Genomic DNA, 27,610 nt, shown 5'->3' on the forward strand with positions numbered 1-27,610 from the left:
ATAGTAACGCTATGCTGCAAGACCCCACCCCATGTCCCCAAGCTTTTGCCGTAAGCTATGCGTGTTATCATCTCAGATCCCTATCATCTTGATGCTGCCACAGCCAAGCAGCTCATACCCCTGGCCAAATGTTTTTTTCTTTGGGATTTGCTTGCTTTTTATGAGGAAGATGGGAAAACATTGGCCTACTGGGAACAGGTGTTCCCAATAAGTTCTCATTTTGGTTTGTCCCACAAGGACATGACATAAGGTTATGTTGGTCCAAGTGGCCACACCACAGAGGACTGGGAGGTGATGGATGTGCACTGGTTTCCCTGCTGGGCAATTGTTGCTGGCATTTCTGTCTCAGAGATGGGAGATGGAGGAAGCCTGGAGCTTTCCACACTCATAATGCTTGGAGTCCGTCATTGTCTGGAGGGCAAATGGTCTTCCCTACTGCCACCACCCATCGCACCCATTCATAGGTTCACTCCATCTCTCACCATGACCAGCAGAGAGAGATGCCAATGTCTGGGCCAGGAGATCCACACAGGGCCCTCCCTCCTCCTCGCAGGACAGCTGAGCTCTGATTTGCACAGGTGTTGAGCACCCTCCATCCCCAGCGGCCCTTGGAGCTGTCACGATCACTCAGCACCTCCCAGGATCTGGCCTTTTTTCCCCTGTTCTTTTTATGAAGACATTATTTTACGGCTTGTTAATTTGTACTTTTTCAAGCTTTTAACAGGGAGCAGGGGCCAAGTCCCCAGGCAGCCCATTGGCCGTGAGGAATCCCATTTGGTATCATATAAATTATTGCAGATATTACTAATATTGCGTGTATTGTGTAAATACTGACTAAATGTTTGAAAAACACAAATAAATACGAGCTGAGCTGATGGCTGGAGCAGCTGCCTATGAGCCATTCTGGGCCCCGGGGGAAAGAATCCACATTTTAAACTAATGTGTAAATATGTAACCTGCCTCCATCCCCTGCCAGATCGGCATGAGCAGTCCTTGGAACCGGCCCAGTCCCTCAGCTGCATGGTTATGATTTAACAACAGCTATATATACATCTCATCCGCCGGGCAACTGCGCAAACAAGGGTTCACCTGGCAGCGAGGGGTCACCCAGGAGTCTCCCACCTGAGACTGCTGCACACAGAGGCCAGGAGGCCAACCAGGCTCCAAGGGCTCCCAGTTTCTTAAAGCTACCCACAGTTTCTGTACCCGATCAGAGCAATGCAGCAGCCCACCCGTAGGAATAGATGGGCTGCTGGTGACAGCAAAGCACCTTTTTAATGACAGTCCCTCCCGTCATTTGCCAGCTCTTCCCTACTGCAAGAAAGTCAGAGTCCTCCAGAGTCACAGCCCCTCGAAGCCATCCAAAGCCCCAGAACAGCCAGAGGGCAGGACTGGCTGAGCCTCACGTCCTGCCATCCCATCAGCCTCCCACCTTGGTATCCCATCAGCCTCCAACACTGGAAGTTTCCAGCCTCTCCCCATGGATTCCAGTTCCATCCAGAGGTGGATCTAAGCAGGATAAGGAACTCCACCAACCCTTTCCCATCCCATCCTAAACCAGGGGAACTGCAAACTGACTGCTTGGCACAGTTCCACCCAGCCATCCAGAGGTGGCTCTAAGTGGGATGAAGAACCCCATTAATGTCTTCCCCTCCCACTCCAAACTGGAGGAACTACAAACTGTCCCCATGGCACTGCAGACGGATGGGTGAGCCACAAGTTGCATCCCTTGGCTTTGCTTTTGTTAGACATGGTCTGGTGCAGATTTTGCCACACATTTTTTGTAATCTTCCCTAAGCTCCATCATACTTAACCAGGTTCAAACCCCTCTGGGTTTTCCCAGAGCCACAGAGCTCCTGCAGGGACTGAAAGCTGCTGGGCTGGTGACAAGAGAGAGCGCGGGGCAGATTTGCTCCTCAGCTGACGGATGGCAGTGTGGCAGAGATGTGCCAGGCTGTGTAATGGGGTCAGCTCACCAGGGACTGCCGAGGGAGGTGCCTCCAGCACCCGGCCTGCAGGCGGGCAGTGCAGCTCAGGGAGTGAGCAGCGAAGCCAGGCCAGGAAGATGTGAGTCAGGGCAATAAGGTCATTGCAATGGGAGCCACTCGAGACGCTTCTGGGTGGATGCCTGGCCCCTGAAGGGAAACGTGGGGCTTCATGCCACTTCTCCTGAGAAAGGTGAAAATCGCGGTATGGGTTCCCATTTCCAAAGTTGCAGTTGTTCTTTGGGCATGGAGGTGAAGATGACTCAAGTCAAAGACCAAGCCCACATAATTTCCACCAGACCCAAAACGGCAGGGAGACTTTGCCCAGCTTCTCCTACCTCCTATCCCCTCTCTGGGACAGAGAGATGCTTTTCCACTGCTCCCACATCCTGGGAATGTGCTGAGCTTCGATCCAGCCAACACAGTGGCCATAGACCCTATGGCATTTCTCTGAGCTCTGAACTCCAATCTGACTCTTTCAAGCTGCTGCAGGGGGCACAGGTTCCCAAGCCTGGCTGAAAAAAAGAAAAAAGAAATCCCCAAAGTATCCTTCTGACTCTTACATGCCATATACCTGCATTTCTCTTACAGGTGTGGGCATTGGGTCTTCAGCCAAATGCGTCGAATGGAGCCAAGCATGGTGAGGGACCAGGGAAAGGACAGCACTGTGCATCGAGGCTCAGCTCTACCGCTGTAATGAAAGATTAAAGTAATGAACTAAGAGAGATTCAGTATTTGGCAGAGCCTATGGAGAAGTGATATTTGACTGGCCCCCAGCTCACAGGCACACCCAAATAAATAGCATTGTTTATAAGGACTGAAAATTAAAAATTAAGGGCTGCGATTTTCAAAGCTCCCCAAGGAGCCCTCACATTGAGCTCCCATAAAAAATGAACAGCATGAAATCCCATCCTTACCTTTCTCTGGGGAGATAAAAAAAAAAAAAAAAGAGCTATTTATTGTGCAATCAATTGCAGAAAATCATATACTAAAGAAATCCCAGGTAATTTCACTGCTATGGAGAGTTTAATGTAGCAATAAATCTGGTAAATATAGTGCCTACCATTTGAGTAGGAGAAAAGACTGTAAAATTCAGCAAATTAGCCAACACGTTGCAAAGTAATTTTGCTTCTTATTATCTGTTGGGAGTTGCAGGCCAACAAGTTGAATTCTTTTACTCTTGTTTGAATTTTAAGTCATTTTCGCCTTTAGGTGAAAAACAAAAGCCTCCCAACCTTCGGGGCTTTACAGAGGTGTAAATCAGAGATCAAACCAGTGGTACCATCAGAATCCATTACAGATAAGAGTTCCCAAGAAAAGGGTTGGTTTGGCAGAGCTGTGGGTCACAACACCAGGCATGTCAACAGCACGCTTATCCCGAATCAGTGATCTTGCCACGGTACAAGGAATTAGAAGAGGAAATCTCTTTAGGCTGCTTCTCTGGTTTGAAACTACTTCTATGATTTTATTTATTTCTGATCATCCCTGGTCCAAAATGATGGACTTCAGGCTCTGAAGGCTTATTCTCATGGAGAGTCAAGGAGAAGGGCAAAAATGTAGCATAGGATTCCACCAACAGGCCAGACACATTTTCCTTGGGGCTGAAGAGTATAGGCCACCCTTACTCCTCTCAGAGAGCAGTTTGCAGAGCTCATTATATATGTGATACAGAGCATTTTTCTCACCAATTGCTTCTCTAAGCTTTCCTTGGATCATCAGGACATGGTCCCGCTGCCTCTCCTCCATTGAAGGCAGTAGGTGGTCCCCAGCTCTTCCTGGCAGATAAGTAAGGATTTTACCTAAGGAACAGCTCTTGCAGAACCCAACAAGTGAGAATTGCCCCTGGTAGACAGCCACAGGATCTCCCACCCTCATCATCTTCACAGTGCTCAAGGGAGAGATACTGACCTTCCAACCAATACAGTGCCCAGGAGGTCAGTGAGGTCAAAAGCCAATAGAATTACTCACCAACCTCACCATAAAACCAAACCCTAGATCTTCCCACAAGCCACATCCCCCTGTGCCATGTGTGTACTCCATGTGCTGAGCAGGACTGCTTTGCAGAGCTGGAAAACATCAGGCAACCTCCAGTGTAACATCAGTGATGAGTGGGAGGAGAGTAACACACGGCCTACTCACATCCCACACCACAGCCATTGGCTCCACCATCAACACAAGGCTTCATCAACACAAGGCTCCACCATCAGCAGTGTTTTATTCACTCATTGCTTTCCTGTGGGCAAGCACTTTGCACAGTCAAGGTCTGGAGGGGCTGAGACCCCAAAGGCTCTTGCAGGCCCCGCTCATTGGGCCACCATGTGTACCTCTGAGGCCCACGCTCGTGGCTGGTGGCCATGTCCTGTTACACATGGCTGTGTCCCCCTCTAGTGGCGTGTCCCAGCCAGCACATGGAGCCGGACACACACACTCTTGGCGTGGTCACCACAAATTCAGGACCTCGGCCATCCCATGAGAGGACAGACCCGCTCTTGATTTCGAAATGGTGGTGACCATAAGAGCTCTGAGATGATGTGGTTATCTGGGAATGCACTGAACACGCAGGGATTGAGGTCTGTTCTTAGAGATGTATCTCACCAAAGTATTTTTCAATGTGTAATAAAAATTTAACGTACACAGAGAACAGTGTGGTCCTTTCCATTATGTGATGCCCCACCAGTGGTGAAAGAAGAAGTGTAATCAGAGCTCGATCAGATAATAGCAGTTACAATTGGCTACCTAATTGAAAACGCATATAACGTAATTAATAGGAGCACCTCAAGTCAGGGATTGGGCTCAGTGATCTTTGTGGGTCCCTTCCAAATTGGGGTGTTCTATGACCTATGACTCTAAGACAAAACTCAGTGAGCCGCAGACATCTCCCTAGATCTACATTCAGCAAGTACTGAGTAGCATGAAAGAGTGCTTGTTTGGATTTAACTGCAGGTGTGAATCAGGGCTGAGAGATGTGTGGGACAGCAGTAGGAGATAAATTGTTTTCTCCAACACTTTATTATAAACTGAGGTCCCCAGACTGGATGTCCCTGTAAACACAGCATCAGCGTCCAACCTCTCCTGCACCTCTGGAGAGGCAGTGTTTGGAAATCAGAGCTCTGCTTATATTGCAGTTTTCTTGAAAATTAGAATTTTCCCCAAGCAACAGAAAACAGAAATATGAAAATATATATATATATAAAGAAATTACCCAAAAAATGTACTCTGGGGAGGAAAAAGTAGAAATGAGAACTTTTAACTCTTCTTCAATGCCTTTAAGCAGGTCTGAGTCCATGCACACTGGTGGCTCTATAGTGTTCATCCCAGCTTGGTAGAGATCCAGGGAGATGGTTAAATATCTTCCCTTTGGCTTTTCCTTAATGCCAGACATGCACCAAGGTATTTCCTGAGTCATGCAACATTTTGGGGTGGTATGAAGTCTGTCACCTCATACAGCTTTTCTAGGATGGAAGATGACCCATATATCAATGTTAGTATTTACAGCTGGAAGTTCTTTGAACCTCTTGAGTCACCCAAGACTGCACTTATGAATCCTGGTGTCTGTGACAGCAGATCTGTGGCCCTGGGTAGCCTGACTTTCTGCTGTAATTTCCCCTTCAGAGACACCCAGTGAAAATGCCTCAAATCAGCCAATTGGTCACGAATTTTGAGTTCTCACATGAGCTGCCAGGGATGAATTCATCTCACCCAAATGCACTCATCCAAAGAAGTCCAGTCTTTAGAACTTTCAAGGGCTCCTCTGCTGCTTTTCCAAGCATTGCCACGTACTCTTGAAGAATGAGTCTCTGGGAGAGATGGGGTGAATGCTCAACAGAGGGGCCAACATTTCTCCATGGACTGGGAAGGGACTTGGTTTCTTGGCTTCATTCTCCAGGCTGGTTAATGCTCAGAGTGTCTTGACCTAGGGCATTTCCCTTCATGCTGAGCATCTCCCTCCTTTACGGGTTGTCCACCCTATGGCTGGATGCTCTTGCAACCCTCAGCCCCGAGTGTTCATGTGTCCACAGAGCCTAAGTGTTGCCCCTTTGATGGGCAGAGACTTTGGGTTTAACAGCTCAAGAAACAGTGCCCAGATCCTCCTTACCTCCACCAGCCATCCATTCACTGATCTCTGTCCAGAAATCCCCTCAGAAATATCTCGGGAGGTGCATTTCCCCTTATTAGGGAAATAAGATTGTGCTGCATTATGGATTACCATCTGCTTATTGAGTTCAAGAAACATGCAGACCTGGACACCACAATCTATAGTTATAATCTTCTCTCCATTTGCTTCTTCTCCTTCTACAAGGAGTCCAGGCTCCTTCCATGTGCCCATGACTTGTCCCCCAAACCCATGGAGTTTCCCTTCTCTTCAACACAGGCAAAAGGCAGATGGAGGTTCATCACTGCTCCCCTCAGCGGTCCCATTCATTGTTGTTTTCCAGGGGACACCGGTCCTATGACTCAGAAACCCACCTGAAGCCAATAAATGGTTCAAGAGACTCTCACTTGTCTCTTGGATCTGCACTTTTGAACTTCTGATCTGCGAAGTCCTACTTATGAGAGCTCCACAAAAAGCAACTCATCAGCCTGGAGGCTCTCAGCAGAACGGTTCAATTGCTTTAGAAGGGGCTGTAGTGCCACAGGAAAAGATTTCAGACTGCAAAACAAAGCAGGTTGAAAGCCTCAGACTGGAGGTTTTGGGGCACATCTAAGGTGATTCAGAGGCTCTGCACTTCCAGAGCTGAAATGTGAATAAGAAACTATTGACTTTAGTTGGGATGTTGACATGAGAAGGAAGTTCTGACCAAGAAAAAAAAAAAAAAAAAAGAAGTCAATATTTACCAGGTGGGATAATAAATCTTTCGTTATGATCAATGCAAAAAATGTAGTGGATGCGTTGCTATATACAGTCCGTCAGGTAAACGAAGCCACTGCACTTCCTTTATTTCAATTAGATGCAAGCAATTTGCTGAGATATTCAGAGTAATGTGTAACTGAGAAGTTCTGAGGGCCGTTCCCAGCCCACGGCTAAATAACCTGACACCTCTAAGTGATGTGGAACATTTTTAGCCTTTGCTGCAGGCAAAAACCAAGAGCGAGACAGCACGATCCTAATTCTTGCCCAGATTGCTGGGATTGTTTCTGCCCCACAGCCCCACAGGCTGGGCGAGGGGTGGAGGTGAGGAGGGCTGGGTGCGAGGGGCAGAAGGCAGCTGGGTGTCCACGTGGAAAATCCACCCCTTGGTGACTTCAGCAGATGGGATCAGCATGGCCATCCAATGCACGTTGTGCAGCCTTATAGTCCAGTCCTCCGCACACCTCCAGAGAAAGAGCCATAAAACTCTGCCTTTCTTCCCACAAACGTTTCAAGCTCCACTGATTAAGTTTGTATTGTATGTAGGTAGCTATTAAAGCCAAGCATTTACGGTCCTTCCAGTTTTGCAGGATAATTTCTGAAGCAATAGCTGCAAATGGAGCCCTTTGCCGCAGTGGAATAACCTGATTTGTACAAATATTTTAGCAAAAAATTCAGGCTATTCTGATTTCTGTGTGGCTCCTCTCCCCTGCTAAGAATAATTGCAGCAGATCCTCCAAGGCACAGGATAAACACGGTGGTTTCATTTCGTTATAACAAAGTATAGATTTTTCACTGCTGCGTCACCAGGTCGCCCGCTCGCCTTTGTCTCTGGAAGATTTTGTTTTCATCATTTTACCACTGTATTTATGTAGAAATGTGCTGGACAGCTGAGGGGATTTTACTGTCTCTAACATTTCCTGTTCTGTTGTTTAATTAGTCATTTTCTGAAAAGAACGTTACTTAACATAAGAAGTTTCCTGCACACGAGAGCAAATGAAGTCCAAGAGGTCTGAACAGACCAACATGGCTGTGCAAGCATCATTCCTTGGATGTTTCAGGTGAAACGAGGATTTGGATAGGGAATCAGTTTTGATGATAAGTGCCATTTTCAGCAAAATGGTGGACCCAACGCTGATCTGAGTGCAGACACCTGTCCCTTGGTTATCACCCAACGTCTGTTCCTACATCTCCCTGTTGATTGCAGGGGGGTTAAACCAGATGGCCTTTAAGGATTCCTTCCAACTCCAAACCTTTCTATGGTTCTACAGCCTTCCAATCAGAGGACAACATTGAAGGACCTTCACCAGCCGGCAGCATGATGTTGGGAAGCCACAGATAACACTTGGCTCCGTGCACACCCAAGGGTCTTGAAGGACCAGCTCTCGGAAGACACCTGAAGGTTGCTCCTATCAGGTTCCTGTTTCCTCCCCTTTGTGGATGCAGACTGTACATTAAGGTAATGAAAGAAATGGTTCATCACAAGCGTTAGGACCCTCTGGAGGTTGATGTGGGGGGGAAAGGTTGTCCTCATTAAAGATACTCCCTACTCAGGAACAAGGAAGACAGACTGATGGCTACCAAACACAGACAAAAGCCATGGGCCAAAACCACTGTAGTAAGAGCACTAGCAGGAGGGAGCTGGACCAGGATGCATACCTACAGTATGGTCACACATACGAGAGATGTGAGGACATTGCTTCAGCTGAGCACCTCAATACTGATAAGAAAACATGTTGTGGGACCTGATGTGCTGAGTGTCTTCATCTCCACCACCAGCCAGCAGTGGCCAGATGTGCTTGATCCTGCCCATTTCTTCCCTGGCCACCATCAGCCCGGGAGATCCTTTGCTAGCATAGAATCACAGAACCAGTCAGGTTAGAAAAGACCTCTAAGATCATCCAGCCCAACAATCAACCCATCTCCACCAAGCCATGTCCCTCAACCGTACCCCCTATGGGGCTGCATTCCCCACTCCCACCCCACTCAGCCGAGCATGCCTTTCCCCCAGCTCCTGCACTGGGGGACGAAGCTCTGGTGCTCCCGAATGCCTGGAGGTATAATAAGCACTGAAGAGGAGTCAGTCGTGGTGTTATGTATCCGACCAGCCTGCAATCTCGTTTTCTCCCTGGGCTGGGTGAGTAGGGCAAAGGTTGCAGTCGCTGGCTGTCACTCCGGCTCTGCCTTGCTGCGTGTGCACCGGTGTGTGCACGCATTGCCCAGCACCTGGATTGAGGTTTGTTTCAGCTGCAGTGCTGCAGACAGCCTGTTTGGTTTGGACAGGGCTGGGGGAACTGTGAAGCCAGTCGGGATATAATCTAAACCCTGGACTCTGCAATCACAGAATCATTACATTGGTTGGGAAAGTCTTCTATGACCAACAAGTCCACCTATAACCAATACTGCCCACCCTACTGTGAAGATAGCCCAAGCCAGGGGACAGCTCAGCCCCAGCCCCATGATAAAGGATGCCTGTGAACCTTGGCTCTTCCACAACAGTTTGGGCTGAACACAGCACATTCAGGGATGCTCTTCAGCTCCCGCTCACAGACTGACCAGAGACGCTCACATTCCTTTATCCCAGGGAAACCTTCACAGTGCATTCGGAGGCAACGTCCAAAAGGAAAGACTGTGGATCCCAATGCCTCTTCCAGTGCCACACCTGAGAATACACAGAGAGGAGTGAGTCTCCCAGCCTTGGCGCTGGGTTTTAGGTGACGGCACAGCAGATCTGTTAGGACTGAATGCCTGCATGTGTGGCTTGTGAAAACTCACACAAATAAACGCACACCCACCAGCACGCCTGCGGGAGTGCTCTGCGACCCACACAGCTGAGGAAAACCCACCTTTGCACGCCGTGATTCTCTTCTGACCGCCGTCCCCTATTTAGCACACCTCCACCAACCAGGTGAGCACGGGTGACGGCGACCGCTCGCTTTCCGTTTGTAATGCACTGGACACAGTTCTTTTGTCAGAGCAATTTTCATTTGGTAAAGCTGCTTCTGTCTGTGAGCTGCGCTCGTATACAGCACCTTCCCTGAGCAGTCATCAGAGCAGCTCTGAAATGTTTGGATAGTTTGAAATAAATTTCATCAGAAAAACCACAAGTTTCTATAAAGAAGCACAATTGTCCTGTGTTTTCTGGTTTGGAGGCTCTCAGAACAGCTTCTCCTTTCTCCAGGACAGGATTAATACATGTACTGTTGCTAAGTGTCCGATATTTATGTTCCATTCAGTTCAAAACAGAATTTGTTTCTATTCAGTGCAAACCCCTGCAGCTTCACTTGCAGCTTTGCCTTAGCCTTTCTCACAGCCCTTCTCCCCATCACGTGGCTGAGACCACTGCAGCTGCCCGCATGGTCTTCTCCAGCCTTAATGATTCCATCAGGGACGTGGTGTAGTGGGCAGCACTGGCTGTAGGTGGACAGTTGGACAGGATGGTCTTGGTGGTCTTTTCCAGCCTTAATGATTCCAGGACTTTCAGTCCCACCTGATAAGCCCCAGGGGCATCAGAATGTCCAGAGAGTGGGTTGGTGGTTGGATTTGATGGTCTTGGAGGTCTTTTCCAGACTTAATGATTCTACGATTCCATTAGGGACATGGTTTAGTGGGCAGCATTGGTGGTAGATGGACAGTTGGACTTGATGGTCTTAGTGGTCTTTTCCAACCTTAATGATTCTGTGAGCAGGAATAGTGGGGACTGGAGGGCGGACTGAATGATCTTTGCGGGGGAATGATGCACAGTGTTATTGTGCACTGACGTGGCTCCGTCCAGCCTCGTGGCCCTCCAGCCTCTCCTACCCATCCGCCTCTCAGTTAGATTTTGCCTTCCTGATGACTTCACTCAACACTTGCGGTGATTAGAAGCAAGAGAAAGGCCACAGCTTTGCCATGCCCGATGAGCCAGATTAATCAGCTCCAGTTGCAGTGAATTACCTGCTCGGGGCTCGCAGCAACAACCTCCAATTCACAGCCCACCAGCCCGCGTCCCACTTCCAACCGGGATAATCAGCAAGAACACGACGGCAGATGAATGACTGGGCGAGGGTGGGCTGCAGGCTGTCAGGAGCTGGAAAATACGTCAAAGCACTTTGAAATTAAATCCTCGCTTTGACAGGGAACTAATGCAGAGATTTTAAAGTAGGTGTAATACACTTAGACAGGCATGTGTGTAGCACAGCACGAGTTGCCGTGCTTTGGATACGCGTGCTCCAGCCTCGCTGCGAGCAGGAAAATGGAGTTGAAAAGACAAAGGGAATTTTGAATAGCTCCAAACCAGCTTGGCAAGATTTTAGAGATGGGAGCAAGAGGTTTTAGTAATGGACCTAACTAATAACATTGACAGGAGGAGATTTGGTGTGCTTGGGATCTTAGGTTTCATGCCAGGCAGCCATCTCGTGTCATCTCGTGTCGCTCCTGGCTTTACGTCGAGTCGTTCATGGCCATGTGGGCTGGGGGGGAAAGATGGAGACATGGGGATGGGGAGCAGGGGGGCATTGCCACTGCACCTCATGACCTCAGGGATGGGCACGCAGGGATGGGAAACCAGGCTGCTGGGAGCTACTGGGGTCCCCAACATTGGGCCTTTCTGGATAACTTGAGGTGTGGATTCAGTCCTTGGTTTCATGGTCAGGTGTCATCCGCCATGTACACCAAAGCACCCCGGTGCCACCACGGGGTCTATGGCCCTGCCTTGCCGCCTGCTCCAGCCGCCATGCCCTGGTGATAGAAATCCTAACCAACGACCCTCTCCCCATACATTTTCAGATGTCAACACCAGAAGCTGCTTTTTTGTCCTGAACCCTCCAAAAACCGAATCTGGAAAATGCCCTACAATGGAACGAGAGGGAACGCCATCTCCACAATGTCTACCAGCAAGAGCAGGTTGCCCAGAGATGTGGTGGTGCTCTGTCCCTGCAGACACCCAAGGTCAGGCTGGAGCGGCTCTGAGTACTGATGGAGCTGTGGGTGTCCCTGCCCATTGCAAGGGGTTGGACCTGATGGCTTTTAGGGTCCCTTCCAACTCAAACCATTCTATGATTGGAAAAACCAAGGCACTGCCACGCTCCATCCCGTGCTCTGTTCTCGGAACCACATGGAAATGATCCCGACAGCACGAAACGTGTAGGAATCCCCAGTCCTCCGCTGTTCATCCCCAGGAAAACCCGAGGTGGGGAACCCCAAAGGCCATCACAAAGCGCCGCGGGAACAGCGGAGGGGCAGCACCGCGGGCGCAGCGCAGCGATGGGAGCGGCACCGGTGCCGTCCCCGCTGCCGTCCCGCCCCGGGGGTGTCCCCAGCGGCGGGACCCGCCCCAGTAGCAGCGATGTGGGGCCGCCCCCGGGACTGCCCCCGCCCCCGGCCCGCCCCCGGCCCTCCGCTCCATCCCGGGATGGGCCGGCCGAGCTGACAGTCGGGCTGGGCGGCCGCCGCGGGCGCATCCACCGGGCAGCGCCCGCCGCCGCCTGCCCGGCTCCCACCTGCGGCGGCGGCTGCTCTGGGGGCCGCGGGCCGGGCGGGGGGCACCGCACCGCACCGCACCGCACCGCACCGCACCGCACCGCACCGCACCATTCCCCGCCTGCCCTCCAGGATGAGCCCGGAGTATTTCCTGCGCTCCTTGCTGCTCATCATCCTCGCCACCTTCTCGGCCAACGCCAGCAACTGGCTGTGAGTAGCCACGGGCGAAGGGGTGCCCCGCCGCCTCCGGCACTTGTTGCTCCGCGGGGGCTGCCGAGCAGGTGCCGCCGGGGTCGGGCAGCATCACCCCGTTGCGGGGGGACGGAGGTCGCGGTGCGCGGTCCCGGAGCCGCGGGGACGGGTGGCGCAGGTGGGTGCGGGGATGCCGGCTCTCCCCGGCCGCTCCAGCCTGGTTATAGGATAACTTGGTGGGCGCCGAAGCCCCCGTGCACCTTTTGTTCTTAAATTACTGATTTGGGCTGCGCTGGGAAAGCGAGGTCGGGCCGGCGGGTCAGAGCAGGGCCTGGGGCTTGGCCGGGTGCCCCATGGGGCCAACGGGGCCGGGAAGGACTTGGCAGGGAGCGGGCAGGCAAGCAGGGATCGTTCGGGTGCTGACCCCAGGGACCTGCAGTAGGCAAAGTGCACACCGCAGCACTCCGTCACCCTGCGGGGACATACGGACTGCCGTGCATATGGAGGAGCCGGGTGCCATCGGGAACGCGCTGAGCAAATGCCGAACTAACGTGGAAGGTAAACAGAGGAGGAAATAGTTCTGGAAAATTCCTGCCTGTTCACCAAGGGCTTCTTCTGGGGGAGACCCCCGGGACAGGAGGGATGGGGCATGACAGCACCTTCCATCCAAACACCGAATTAAGGCAATGTGTCCGCTCCGTTCATCCCATCTTTGGGGAGATGCCGTTTCCCCACTCCAACATTGATGGCAGACTGGCAGTCAGTGCTCTCCTGGCGTGCACAGAGGGGACCCGTGTTTGTGTCATGTTCTGCTCCCCTGCCCCGGTGTGGGCACGGTGCCCCCAGAGCCATAGGCACAACATGCCCCGGTGGTTCCCACCGTAGCCCGGGAGCTCGAGGAGCACTCCTGCATCCGGAGATGGCTCCCGTTGGATGGAGGCTGCAGGAGGTGCGCTGATTTTGGAGGATGCTCCCTCCCCGTGGCTGGGAAGCACCGGGCTGGTGGTGCTCTCCGTGCATCCCACTGGTGGGAAAAGTGCAGCCCGTCGGTGTCCGCATGGGATGCGTTAAGCGCTCAGCCCTCCTCCCCCTCCTTCGCCAGATGGAGCGACTTGCACCCCGCGCGGCTCCGGCGGAGCGTGGGTGGATCGCAGCCGCTCTCGAGGTGGTCTTTAAGCTGTACACGGGGAGCGGTGCGAACGCTCTTCCCGCAGGGTCCGGACAGGGAAACGCTCCCGGGGAGGGGAAGCGCCCGGCGAAGGGGGATCTGAGGTTAAGTGGCAGCGGCGAGGTCAGCAAGGCGCGGTGCCGCGGCGGAGATGGGGCTGTGCGCGGCTGCTCGTGCTCACGGCGCATCGGGGTGGGCGCGGGGGGTTCGGCGGCGGGAGAGCGGAGGGCTCATTCCTGCCAACAGGGGAGGAAAAGCAGATCCATTTCAGCGCGCTTGAAAGAAAGGGTCAACTTTTTTTTTTGATGTTCCAAATGTATCGTGATAAAAGGATCGTCCCCCGCTCGGCGCTTTTTATCCTTCGCCTTTAGGATTAAGACAATTCCCATTGTTTATCTCCTCACATCAGAAACAAAGGCTGCCAGAGGCAATAAACGGAGTTAGAAGGAACCCAGGAGTTATCAGATATTTGAGGAATGAGTGCGCTTCGTCCGTCTTCATGAAGCCGTGCGCGTGGTGCGGGCTGGGCTCTATCATGGCATGGGGTCTGGCTGGAAGGTGTGCGGTGCCGGGCATGGGCTGCTGGGTACCTCTCCAGGTGCACAGCTCTGCAGCCCTGCGCGGAGGCGGATGGCAGCGTGCGGGGAAGTTTGCTTTTCCAGAAACCTGCTTGATCGGTGATTAAGCTCGGGGTGCCTTTCACAAGACGAGACTTTTTCTAAAGCTCCTCCTGACCTGTTGGGACTCGCATTCCCTGAGTGCTTTGGAGACGCTACTTGCAACACCTGAGCTGGAGGTTCCCTGCCGTGGGCCCGGTGCCCTGCAGGAAGCGGCAGGAGGGATCTCCGTGCTGCAGGGAGCTCTGCAATAGAAGCAGCTTTGCCAAATGTTTCCTTTAAGCAGACCCAGATCCTTCTATCTGGCTGGGAAGTGAACCTCAGGTGTGTTTTCTCAGTGCCTGTTTGGGGAGTTGCTGTTTGGCTCTCTGCCTATCCAAAAAACCTGTCATCCTAACCGAAGTGATGCTCTTTTCTCTCCTTCTAATGACAGCCGCAGGCTTGCTTTTCCTCCTGCCTTTTGGGGCTCAGGGAGCCTTAAAGCTTTTCCTGCCAGCGCAGAATCTGATGTTAAATGAAGGGCAGTGGTTGGTGCTCTGAGGTCTGTCTGGGTGTGATGTACATAATGGGAAGGTCCCACTGGAGGAGTCCTGGGATGTGCTTCATACACGGGAAGGAGCTCAGCTATTCCCAAAGCACCTTTCGTTTCACAGCCTCTATTCAGCTCTTGGACCTGCTGCTGTGTCTGCGGCTCTTTGGGTTGCTTGAACCTGAGAGTCAATCCCCATGTCTGAAAAGCATCGGTGACACAGGGGTCCTTCACGGGCAGGGCCCTTTTTGCTGTGTTTTCTAGGAGTCACTGCAGTCTCTCTCCCTTTTCCTGCTGTTACACATCTAAAAGTGGCTTTGGAGGAGGCTCAGAGCAGGGTGTGCCACCGGCAGCTCCGTCTACCCCCTATTTACAGGGGTTTAAAACTTCCATCTGTGCTTCAAACTCAGTTTAAAGGGCCAGGAGTGCAGCTGGGCTTTTAAAAGTCTTTACAAAAAAATAAAACTGAGCTTTCTGGGAAAGCCGGGGGACCTTGCAAGTGTCCAAACAAGCCTGGATAACAGCAACCGCTTCCAAGGGTTGGAGAGAGGGATGAAAAGATTTGGGGTTTGGGGGCTGCCATTCATTTGGGTACGCCAAGGTGTTGCACAAGCCCAACTCAGTGCTCATCCTGCTGGGGAGCAGCCTGGGCAGACCTCAGCTCTGATGTTGTTCTACTTTGTGTCAATGTGCAATGTAAGGGATGAAGGAGAAGCAGACCGCAGTCCTCCGCTTGCATCCCTCTGATCTTAAGCCAGGCTCCATTTTTTAAGACAAATCTCCCCAGCTTTGACAGCAGGGAGTTCACTTCACCCCCACCCTTCTTCAGTCCCATTTCATGCAGGATTCTTCGCATTGTCATTGTGACTCTCCCATTTCCCACCCGGCGAGGAACCGGTCCAGCATTTCCCCTCGGGTGCCCCGCAGCCACAGCACCATTCAGCAGGTGCAGGTAGCTCCAGGGCACGTCTGCACCCGCAGATCCCTGCTCCCCTCCCTGCAATCTTATTTTCAGTGCAAAGACAGCACCAGGATGGCTCCCAGGTCACATCTACTTTGGCAGAGTTGCTCAGGTTGGGTCCAATGGAGAATTTCTTTGCTTTCAGCTCCTTTGCTCGCCCTGGGGATGCTGCATGCTTAGGGCTTCCCTGCCTGTGATGCTATGAAAACAGATGGCTTTAAGGATTGCATCCTGCAGAAGAAAGGCCTTTGCAAATCCTGACGCTGAACATCCATCCAGTTTAGCTCGTCTCTGAGCTTGGGGCAGGAGGGATCGATGCTCCCTGGCTCCTCACTGATGATAGCATTTTCCTTTCCCCAGTGAAGCCTTAAATAAAAATATACCCTCATACAGAGTAGCAGAGGTTTATCCAAGGAAGGGTGGGCATCGGGTGGTTCTACCTCACTCACGTTGCAGGTCATGCAAGGACGGGATCTGCTCAGCTCCAAACACGAGCAATGGCAAGAAGCAGATTTCTTCTTTTTGCAGTGGTTGGTGGTGACTCCATGAGTCAGAAGGAGATTTTCGCACTGCAGTGACAAATGTTTGCATTGCGCTGCTGGGAGCTGTTGTCTTCCCAATTAACTCATCCCTGTAGATGGAAAGAATTGCATTGCAGCCATGGATTTGGGCTCCCTTAAAATGGGAAATTGCTGAGCAACCCCCGGAGGTCAGCAGTTTGCAGGAGGTTCTTCCATATTTCCTTATAAATGCAATGCTGCGGGCTCCTACTACACCTTTTTTATTTTATTTTATTTCTTAAAACAAAGCTTGGAAGCATTGCAAACCCTCAGAAATGGCACTTCCCAAAGCTGGGTGGAGGACAGGCGGTGCTCTGGGTGCCAGGAGCAGATCACCTCCAGCCCTGGGATTCAGCCCCCATTGCCACAGGTGACCCCAAATGCATCCGTCCAGCACAGAGCCACTGTGCTGTGCAGCTGGGAAGGTGCCGTGCAGGATCTGCCAGGCTCAGCAGAACTGAAGCCAGTATTGTGCTTTCACAAAATTACTTGGGGTGGTTGGAGGGGGGGGAGAAGGAAGAATTAATTGAACCTCTTGGCCAATGGAAAGCAGCCCAGGGTCTGTTGGAAGTTGGGTGAGATCAAACCAGTCCCACAGAAGGTTCCTCTCTCCACATGTTTGCAAATTCCAATTGAAATGAAAAACTCATCAGAATTTCTCCAACCCAGGTGTAGCCCCGAGCGCTGCACCAGGGGAATTCCCACGTCGCTCAGCCCCATGGCTTGCACTTGCCTCCTCTTGCAGTCGTTCCTTGTTGCTGAACTCGAGCAAAGGAGGACGTGTGAAAGGGTGTTTTCTACACATCCAAAGTCCGAGGTTGGGGTAGTGGGACTGGGGAGGGCAAAGTTTGAGCATCTGGGGGTCGTTTTGTGCTGCATGCCCCAGCTTGGGGAGGGGGACACTGCCTCCTCATGGGACACTGTTCTAGCAGCTGGAGGTGGGGATTAGGGTGTGCGAAACATGGTTTTAATCCAGAGATGAGATATGTACAACCGAGCCGGAGAGCTGCTTTTCTGCCAGGGAAGAAACAGACAGGCCTTCGGATGACGACATTGCGCATCGTGGTTTACATTTACAAGCAAAGGAGAGGAAGGACATCTAATCCCGGAGTAGGGTGGCCAGTCTGGGAGGGACGTGTTGCGTTGTAGAGCTGTCAGCTGGACCAGTTCTTCCCCATATTGCAGCTCTCTAGCAGCCCCATGCCCAGGGTGCAGGACCAATGAGCTCTCTTTTCTTGCTTTCTTTCCCCTTCCTTTTTTTATTGCCTTTGTTTAGCCTGGAACATTCCATTTGGGACCTCACCCAGGCAGGTATCCCCATCAATTTGGGCGCTTGCTGAAGAAGGTGAAGCTTCTGAGCTCATCTCAGCATCTGTGATAGGAGACTGCAGTGACACCACCTGGCTGACACCACCTTCAGGAAAGTATTCCCAAACTGAGAACACGTGAGGAATTTCCACATTTGAAACTCTGGGACATCTGGTGCATCTTCCCTGAACCACCTCTACCGAGGATCAGTCCGTGACTCCAATCTGCCCACCTCCCCATGGCAGGGAATCCCCTCCCCCACTCTTTCTGGCTCTACCTGCCAACCCCTGTGGCAAAAATTATCATCGTTCTTTGTATTTAAGTAGGGCTTTTTTGCCTCTCCAGGTCTCCTGGGATTTGAGGTTTCCCTCTTTGCCATCTTGCAGAGTGGATCAACTGCAAATACTCCAATTATGGGACTTCAACCTTGATCTGCGCGCTGCGGATGGAAAAAAAGGAAGGGCTTTCTGTCGGTTTTGTGTTAAGTCAGTGATTTTTAATAAAAGGGAGCTTGTTCTGTGAGTGACTTGTCTGGATGTGAAGGCAGGAGAAAAGAAATACAAATGTGATGATGAAGCAAGAAGACAAGACTTGAACGAACGGCTTGGGCAGCAGCTCGCCCCTTGAAACATTCTTTGCCCAGTCTCGGAAAGGGAAGGAAATATGCCATTATTTGGGTTTATTTTTTCCACAAGCAGGGCTGTTCTGAAGCTGCCTGTGAGCCTCAAGTCCCAGTCCAGGGCTCTGCACTGCAGGGAAATCAACATGGGGTCCCCTCTATAGCGAGACCTTGCCGAGGGCACCTTTGGTTTGGTTTGCTCTTGTGCCAGTCTTCATCTAGAAGAAAGGCTTTCTCTGTGCTTTCTACCACCTCAGCCCAGGAAAACAAAGCTTGGAGCAATGTCCTTGTTAAGGACCAGGCGAAGTGCTGGAATGGGGCTTCCATGGTGACGCTGGAGTGCTGGTGCCTTGCTTGGGCTCCCCAGCACTGAGGGACTCTGTGCACTGCAGAATGGGAGCATCTCTGAGGAGGAATGGTGGGGGAGAGAGACCAGAAATCGTTCTGGACAGCTTCACCTTATTTCCCTGCCTTGCAAAGCAAATTACCAGACCTGCTCTTGGAGAGCTGTATCCATCTTTGAAGCATCGTTGTCCTTCATTTTATCATCCCAAATACCATTACGCGCTCTCTGGGGAGGTGTCTTATCAGGCACATCTACTTGGAAAGGCTTGAAAGGCTCCTGTCACACTTCCCTTCGTGTGTGCTTTGAATTTATAGCTCCTCATTGCCTGAAGAATCCCTCTGAGCTAGGAAATATATGAGAAAAGGAGATGGTGCCTCCCTCCAAAGCAGAGCTGAAGTCAACGTGGCCATTCCACCTGCGGTTGGGGCTCAGCACTGGAGACAATTTTCTTGTTTTCCAGGCTCCAAATTGACCACTCGACCTGTGGTGCCTTAGGATAACTCTAATTGCTTTGGTGTGCATCAGCTTTCCCATGCACCAACTGAAATGATAGCCCTGTTCCCTCCCATCCAGCTGCTGTGGGCTCAGCATCCAACATCCTGAATGATCCCAAGGGAGGTTTGCTGCCATCCTCTTGGTCCACGCAGCTCGTCCTCTGCAAGCAGGCTGAGCCCTTGGAGGAGCTGAAGGCCTTGGGCAAAGATGCTTAGCTGGTATAAAGGCTAGAAAAGAGCTTGGCTCTGAAACCACAGCTGCCTGCCACTTCCCACTGTCGGAGCGGCATTGCATCAAGTGACCTCCACGCATGACGAAAGCTGGATGCTTCTGACAGCCAGCCATGCAGACTCCCCACGGACGCTGCAAGCCAACCCAGCTTTCTCACCATCTCTATAAGCACGAAACCAAGCTGGTGAATAATTCTGCTGATGCACAGAAGAGTAAATCCTGCTCTCTCCTCCTGGGGCAGGCTGGCACAGCTAATGGGAGGAAGAGGCTGTGACAACTGGATCTTGTGGCTGAAGTCAGCAGATCTGACCCCTGGGACACATGGGAACGGGCAGGAAGCAGGAGCCACTTTTGAATGGTCACTTCTCAGAGGCAAGCAGTGCTTCAAAGACAAAATCCTTCACAGGATGTCGTAACTCGGAGGAGGAGGAAAAAAACAAGCAAACAAAAAACCCACAAGTTCTGTAGGGATGGGAAAGGCAGAGTCGAGGAAGGAGGCTTCCAAAAAGCCTTCACTTGGTGCTCGCATCACTCAGTGCAGATGAGGCGATGCCATGAGCTCGGCCTTAGAAGGGGCAGCTCTCTGCACGCCCTGCAGAGGATGGGGCGGTGGTCACCTCCGTGCAGTGCCATAATCTGCCACGTCAGCACACACCTGGCTCCCAGTGCACGTGGTTTTGCCCCTCCCTGCTCCAAGCCCTGCTTGAACCCCCAGTGACAGAGAGCTGGCAGCTCCTGGGGGCTGGACTGGCGTGCTAAAAGCAGGTTTGGTGATGGAAGTGGTTTGGAGGGCGATGTTTGTCAGCGATGAGTGCGGGAGCTGTGTGGCAGCTGGAGCTGGCAGCCGAGCGGCTGTCCTGCTTGTTTTGGCTGACTTCAGAGACCTCTGGCTTTTCCTAGTAGCGCTTGGATGTGCCGGTACTCAGGAGACCTGACCGGGCACATTCAGACAACACCGAAAATATCCTCCATGCAGGCAACAGAGGCAAAGGGGAGCCAGCAGCTGGGCTCCCGGAGATGCAGGGGATGAGGCTGCAGAGGGCCGCCTGTTTTCCTTGGGCTTGCTCTCTGTCATGCAAAAATGCAACCTGTGGAGGCACACGTTGCAGGCGACCCAGGTGTGCAGCAGTTCTCAGCTACACAGGGGATGATAGGCTGTGTTTCCTCGCTGTGTCCCTGATGAACGTGGGTCTGTGTTCCCCATCCCTGACCTCCTGACCGGCTGTGTTGGCTCTCATGGCAGGTACCTGGCGAAGCTGTCTTCGGTGGGGAGCATCTCTGAGGAGGAGACCTGCGAGAAGCTGAAGGGCTTGATCCAGCGCCAGGTGCAGATGTGCAAACGGAACCTGGAGGTGATGGACTCGGTGCGGCGCGGGGCCCAGTTGGCCATCGAGGAGTGCCAGTACCAATTCCGCAACCGCCGCTGGAACTGCTCCACGCTGGACACCCTGCCTGTCTTTGGCAAGGTGGTAACACAAGGTGAGCTTGGGTTGGAAGGGACCTTAAGCATCATCCAGCCCCAAGCCCTGCCGTGGGCTGGTTGCCCCCCACCACATCAGGTTGCCCAGGGTCCCATCCAGCCTGGTGTTGAGCACATCCAGGGAAGGGGCAAGAATTTCTTCCCAGTGTCAAATATAAACCTACCCCCTTTTAGTTCAAAACCATTCCCCCTTGTCCTATCGCTATCTGCCTATGTAAAAAGGCATTCTCCCCCTTCCATAAGCTCCTTTTGGGTACTGGAGGTCCCCTGGAGCCTTCCCTTCTCCAGGCTGAACACCCCAGCTCCTCATCCTGCATCCATAGGCGCTGGATGTACTGAGCAGCGCCGAAGCAGTGACTGCTGCCAAGCAGAGCAGCTCTCATGTGAGGACAGCCCTCTGCTGCCCAGCAAGAGTAAAACACAGCGCGCCCAGACCCTCCGAAGAGCAATGAAGATTTATGGCCAGGCCCCACAGCCCAGGCTGGGTGCAGGCATCCTGGGGGTCCGAGCCACGCCAGGGTGCAGAGATGGAGGGGAAGGTCCCTTCCACCCCCAGAGAGCGGCCTTCCCTCCACTGGGGTGCCACCCTCTTCCCTTCCCATCCCACAGAACGCAGGCCGTGGCTGCCCCCAGCTCCCTGTTTGACTTTCCTCCCCTCGATGCAGGGGTGAAGATCTCCTCTTGTGAAGGTTCAGGACTGGAAATACCAGAAATACCAGAAACTAAAAGTCGCCTCTTTTTAGTCAGCCACAGCGCAAAACCGACCAACACGATCCTACTATTAACCTCGATTAACTTGGAGGCGGTTCAGGCCCTGTGCTGGCTGGGCCCTCCCCAGCCACTGCTGCTTGGCCACCAAAGTCTGGGCTGCGACCACCAAAGTAGCTGCCCTCTGCCCGACCGGCGAGCCACCCCCTACCTTGAAACAGCCCTAGCATACCCCAAATGCCAGCCCTGCTTGTTTGGAGCCGGAGGGGCCGTGTCCTCAGCCACCCTCGACCTCAGAGGACGGTGGGGATTTGGGTTTTGCAAGAGCTGACGGCCGCGGTCCCTGGCCGAGCCGCCCGCGTGTTTGTGTCCAGATTTCTCCCCCTTCTCAAACGGGCTCTTTGTGCCCCCGTGCAGGTGGGCACAGGAATGTTCTGCTGTGCCCGGGTGCTCTGCAGAGCGCTTTGGGGAGAGTTTTGCAGTTTTGGAGGCGCTGGGAGCGACGGAGTGCTGCGTGGTGGTGACACGGATCTGCAGCTGCAGGGGGTGGTCCCCAATTTGATGGAGGAAATAGGACATTTTTGGATGCAGGAGGGGTTTTACAGAAGTGCCCTGCAAACACCATGAGAGCTCTCCCCTTGTTGCAATACAGCCTTTGCATCCCTCCTGCTGCTGCGTTATGACCTTGCCCATCACATCCATGTGCTGCCAGCTCTGTCACTATTGCAAGCAGCGCGTGGCGTCTGCTGAGCCCGGTCTGGGCTTGGCACCAAGCAAATACATCTTGGGATACTTGGATCATGCCAGGGAGGGGGGAGGATGAGCATGCTGCATGGGGCACCCCATATGTGGGGGTGGGCAGGTGGAGCAGCCCACCTGGGTGCACAGAACCCCCTCGGGCTCCCTGCCACCTTTTCCTCTGTTGTTGCAGGGACGCGGGAGGCAGCGTTCGTCTACGCCATCTCTTCAGCAGGGGTGGCCTTCGCCGTGACCCGAGCGTGCAGCAGCGGCGAGCTGGACAAGTGTGGATGCGACCGCACGGTGCAAGGCGGCAGCCCGCAGGGTGAGCGTGCAAAGCGGGGATACACAATGCACAACAATGCCCATCCTCCGGGGCCACCCTTTGGAGAAAGGGCAAAATAATATATGAAATCATTTTTAAAAGCTTATTGATAGTCCATGCAAGTGCTTCGGGAAGGGTACCTGGGAGCGTAGCTCAGGGGGTACGTTGTTCCCCCACCCCGTGGCCATCCTTGTCCAGCTTCCCCAGAATGGGGAGCAAAACAGGGCAGACGAGCAGTGTTTTAGCAAAAGGAGGGCTGAGGAGGATTAACTTCACCTGTCCCACCCTTGCACTGTGCCTTAGGCTTCCAGTGGTCTGGCTGCTCCGATAACATTGCCTATGGCGTGGCCTTCTCACAGTCCTTTGTCGACGTCCGGGAGAGGAGCAAAGGGGCATCTTCCAACAGAGCGCTGATGAACCTCCATAACAATGAAGCGGGGCGGAAGGTAACGGATAGGGGTCTGCATGGGGTCTGCAGTCACTGCTGCATCAGGGGAGGGTCGGGGGGGTTAGGGGAAGGCTGTGCCCCAGAGGGCAGGGGGATGGCACAGCCCCACACTGGGAGCGCTGCGACACAGCTCTCAGTCATAGGGTTTGGGATTGGGCGGCGCTGTGTGCAGCCAGGGGGTCCGTGTGGGTCCCTTCCAACTCAGGGTGCTGTATGGTGCTGTGACTCCATTTCACACCCTGCGCCCGTCCCACGCTCACCACCCCATCTTGTTTCTCCCCTGTGCTCCCTCAGGCGATCCTGAACAACATGCGGGTGGAGTGCAAGTGTCACGGCGTGTCAGGCTCGTGCGAGTTCAAGACGTGCTGGAAAGCCATGCCCCCCTTCCGCAAAGTGGGCAACGTGCTGAAGGAGAAATTCGACGGCGCCACTGAGGTCGAGCAGAGCGAGATCGGCTCCACCAAAGTGCTGGTGCCGAAAAACTCCCAGTTCAAACCGCACACGGACGAGGATCTCGTCTACCTGGACTCCAGTCCTGACTTCTGTGACCACGACCTCAAGAACGGGGTGCTGGGCACCAGCGGCCGGCAGTGCAACAAGACCTCCAAGGCCATCGATGGCTGCGAGCTCATGTGCTGCGGTCGGGGCTTCCATACGGACGAAGTGGAGGTGGTGGAAAGGTGCAGCTGCAAATTCCACTGGTGCTGCTCTGTCAAGTGCAAACCCTGCCATCGGGTGGTGGAAATCCACACGTGCCGGTGATGCACGGAGGGGAGCAGCCGTCCCTTCCCCTCTCTAACTGACCCTGCTTCTCTCTTGCCCCGTGGCCAGGACTGAGCAAACGACCCAGACGCTGCAGGGAGAGCACAGCTCTACACAGAGACAGAGCCCCGGAGGAAAACAGATTTTAAAAGAAAGGAGCAAAAAAATATATATATTTAAAGTTTAAAAAAAAAAAAAAAAAACACCAGCCCCCCCCCCCCCCCCCCAAAAAAAAAAGCGATCGTTGTTATTTTTTATTCTGGTCGGTTTGCTTATTTATTGCTGAAGCCAGAGCAGGGATCTGCCGGCCCTCATCGGATGCTCTACGCTGAATGTGGAGCACTGCAAACGGGAGATGGTTTAACCTGAGGCTGAGTAGCATTAGGCGCCGGGTATCTTCTGTCACAATCGTTTGTGTTTGTTACAGGCGCGCGTTAAGCATCCCACGGCACGGCTGGGAGGTGATGGAGCGCAGCCAGGATGTGCAGCTGTGAGTGCTGCAGAGGATGGGGTGATGGGGACGGGGTGGCACTGTCCGTGGGTGTTAATCACAATGCAGGGAGAGCCCATCCAGGGCTGTCGGTGTACGGAGTGTGCACGTACAGAGCCTCAGGGATGCTCTGAGGCCTCCTGGGCACCGGGGAGCTGTTGGAGCAGCTCTGGCAGCCGCTGTGATTTACAGAAGCTCCTCGTCAGCTGCCTGGGGCTGTCAAGGGACACGATGTTCCCACTTCGTTCCCCGTCCCCTTGCAAAGCCGACCTCAGCATCTTGCCAGAGGCTGCAAAGAGGGTGCAGCAGGGTACCTGCAATCCAAGGACAAGCTGGGAGATGGAAGGAAATCCCAGGGGATTCCTTTTCCTTCTTTCCATAACCTTGTTCACCAGCATCCCACAGCCAGCTCTCCTCCTCCTCCTCTTCCTCCACGTAATCTCCCCAGGGGCCATTCTGCACACCCAGTGAGGGCTCCTGGGGACGAGGTGACACACAGCCCGTCCCCATCCCAGCCACAAGTGAGGAGAGCAGAGGTATACATGGAAGCAATTGCTGGGATGGGAGGATGCGCCATCCCGCTCCACACAGCCTGGTCTGCAGCAGTGCCACGAGGATAACGTGCTGTCCTACCCGCTCCCACTTCCCCTCTGCCTGGGATCGGGTTAGCATAGAGCCCTTGCTGCTGGGCTGCAGGACGAAATATTTGGAGAACTAATAAGCAGTGGGGCACTGTGAGGGGAGGTGGAAATTGAACCAGTTTCTCTCTTCCCTTGCGCAGTTGTCTGAGAGTTGAGAGGCAGAAGGGAGCAAAGAAAAACCCCAAAATGGCACCTCAAGCCAAGAGGAACATCTGCAAGGAGCTGCTGTGGGGTGGCACTGCTTTCGCTGAGCAGTGCTGCGTGAGTGGGAGCTCCACACCTGGAGATGGCCCATTCCACTCTGGTCCAGAAGAGTTGTGGTCATCGCCGTCTGGGCTGGGGGTCCTCACAAACCTGCGGGCTTATTTTTATTCCCTGCTTCATCTAGAGAGGGGAAAGGTTAGGAGAACACGCAGACATCCATTAAATCCTGTCTGTGCTGTGGCAGTGATGGGCTGGGGGAGAGCCTGTGGTCGCTGGAAGGTCTCCAGACAGCGTCCGGCTGGAAGGCTTCTGACAACTGACTTGATGCAGCAGTGGCTGTGGCTCTGGGGCTAAGCCGCGTGTCTGGAGCAGGGCTCTGCTGGCTTCCCCCACACCAGAGGACAAGGGAGGCCAGCACCAAGGGGCCTGATGTCCCCCACCTCCCAAAACCTTCAGCAAAGGGCACCGGGGGGCGGTGACCCCAATCCAGAGCTGCCATGGGTTGTGAGCCGCTTCCATCTTGAGCTCAGAGCAGCACCAAGCAAGGCTCCTCCTTGGCCGAGGGCACAGCACTGAGCCCCCGCGGGGGATCTGAACTGCACTCCCCCTCTCCATCTCCTTAGGTCCCAAGGCTGCGAGTTCTCAAGTACCTTGGAGACTGCTCCTCCTCTTCCCAGCTCATGCAGAGGAGGCCACAGACCTCAGGCCACTAGCCAAGCGTTCTGCTCCTCGTCCATCTAGGATGAGGGCCAAAGCTGAACAAGACAATCCAGATCAGTGTGTAGATAATTGCTGCACATATGGGATTTTTTTTTTCAAGCTGCGATGAAAGCTGAGCCCTGTAAATGTCACCCAGAGATAGCCTGGCTCTGCAGCTCTCTGGCTCTTCTCATAACTGTAAATTTCGGGGAGGGAAGGGAAATGCCTTTTTTCATATTGACTTTGCCTATTAAATAATGAGTTTGTGCTGAATTAGCCATGGGGTTTTCTTTTCCCAGCAGTCAGGCTCCTCTGGGCTGCGTTGGCCTTCTCGGGAGCCCTCAGCTCAAAGGAGAGCTGCCCACAGGGTGCTCCCAAGCACTGCATAGGGGGCACTGAGTCCCATCCCCTCCCCAGCCCTGGGACCATCTCCATTCCCCCACAGCTCCCAGCATAGCAGCAGAACAGAGGGGTGCTTCACCCCACATTGAAACAAGGCACAGAGAGCTGCCAGCTCCTTTGTGATCTTGGATGGAGCCCCTTGCAAGGCTGTGCCATCTCTCTCCCCTACATAAAACCATAGAAGCACTGAGGTTGGAGAAGACCTCCAAGACCACCAAGTCCAGCCGACATGGGGAACTCTTGGTGAATGCACTGGGATGGAGGGTGGACGAGACGGCGCAACCCTGAACATCCCTCTAAGACTCCACTTGCTGCTGCCTGTCCCACACCACCAGTGTCACTTTCCTGCTGTATTTCAGCCAAGAGCCCATCCCTGTGCTCTCCACTGTGCCAGCCCCGCAGGCTTGGCACAGCCCTCTGCCACCCTCTCCCTGCTGAGCTCATTCTCTCCCCCGAGGACTCATGGGCCAACGTCCCCACCCCAATGCATAAACCTTCCTGATGTCCCACTGCCAGCTAAAGATCATCACGGCGAAAAGAGGACATCCCCTGCAAGTCCTCCCCACCCTGCTTCATGGGTAACGCCATGATTTTTCCCATTCCCCACCAACTTCACCACCATCTCCGCTCCTTCCCTCTTGTCCTGAAAAGCCTCCCTATGTGTATGTCAACATGCATTCAATCTCAGCTGCTCCGTCCTTCCCAGGCTTCACATCTGCCATCTCTTTGTCCTCCAGGCTGAGCAGGACATGGCCAAGCTCACGGGCAGAGCTCCTGTTTCTCTCCAGCTGCTTTGGCCACATCAGCTCAATGCCCTTTGCTGGCTGTGAACACTTCCCTCCCTCCCTCCCAGAGATCTCATCCTCCCTCTCCAGCACACTCAGCCACTCTGCTGCCCTCCTCGGAAAGCAATGCACTTACATACATCAGCTGTAGGGAAGGCAGGTGATGGAGAGAGACAGAGGACACAGGAGGATAGGGCCAGAGAGGAAAGACGCTTTTCTCCCTGCATGAGCAGACAGAAGAAGAGATTGAGATCTCCTTGCAGCTGCCCAACATGCAGGATGGGTCTGGTCCAACAGAGAAGCACCCACACCGGGGTGAGCACCGCTCGGTTGCACAGCACAGCAGTGCAGGATGCCCGGCGGAGTGGAGCTCCGACAGCAGTGTGATCCCACGGCAGCAGGAGGGAGTCCGGCCAGCGCTCCTCGGAGAGGCCTCCCGCCCCTGCCTGCCAAAATCCTGCCTTAAGTACAGGAAAATAAATTGTGCAACCTGCCTTAGGCTGCATTGTAACACCACGTGGAGACTGAGCAGGAGGAAGGGGCTGGAGCCGAGCACCGCATCCCTCTGGCATCCAGCACCAGGCCCTGAGGTCATCCCGGTGGATCAC

At 53.4% G+C, this 27,610-nt stretch overlaps 1 protein-coding gene across 1 annotated transcript; it reads left to right on the top strand.

Annotated features, from left to right (window-relative positions):
- The first annotated feature begins 12,065 nt into the window (after positions 1-12,065).
- On the top strand, positions 12,066-26,088 carry WNT4 (Wnt family member 4). The gene is made up of 5 exons (NM_204783.2): positions 12,066-12,504; positions 20,564-20,799; positions 22,440-22,571; positions 22,875-23,017; positions 23,314-26,088. Exons 1-5 carry the CDS (start codon positions 12,428-12,430, stop codon positions 23,779-23,781), a joined length of 1,056 nt encoding a protein of 351 aa, NP_990114.1. The 5' UTR covers positions 12,066-12,427; the 3' UTR covers positions 23,782-26,088.
- Positions 26,089-27,610: the final 1,522 nt, after the last annotated feature.

This window comes from Gallus gallus, chromosome 21 (assembly GCF_016699485.2).
Source record: "Gallus gallus isolate bGalGal1 chromosome 21, bGalGal1.mat.broiler.GRCg7b, whole genome shotgun sequence".
NCBI lineage: Eukaryota > Metazoa > Chordata > Aves > Galliformes > Phasianidae > Gallus > Gallus gallus.

Bases quoted from the DNA above. Each gene is read 5' to 3' on its own strand.
- WNT4 (NM_204783.2), top strand. From the start codon at position 12,428: ATGAGCCCGGAGTATTTCCTGCGCTCCTTGCTGCTCATCATCCTCGCC. The intron at 22,572-22,874 runs GTGAGCGTGCAA...ACTGTGCCTTAG, and splicing joins GCAAGGCGGCAGCCCGCAGG to GCTTCCAGTGGTCTGGCTGC. The intron at 23,018-23,313 runs GTAACGGATAGG...GTGCTCCCTCAG, and splicing joins ACAATGAAGCGGGGCGGAAG to GCGATCCTGAACAACATGCG.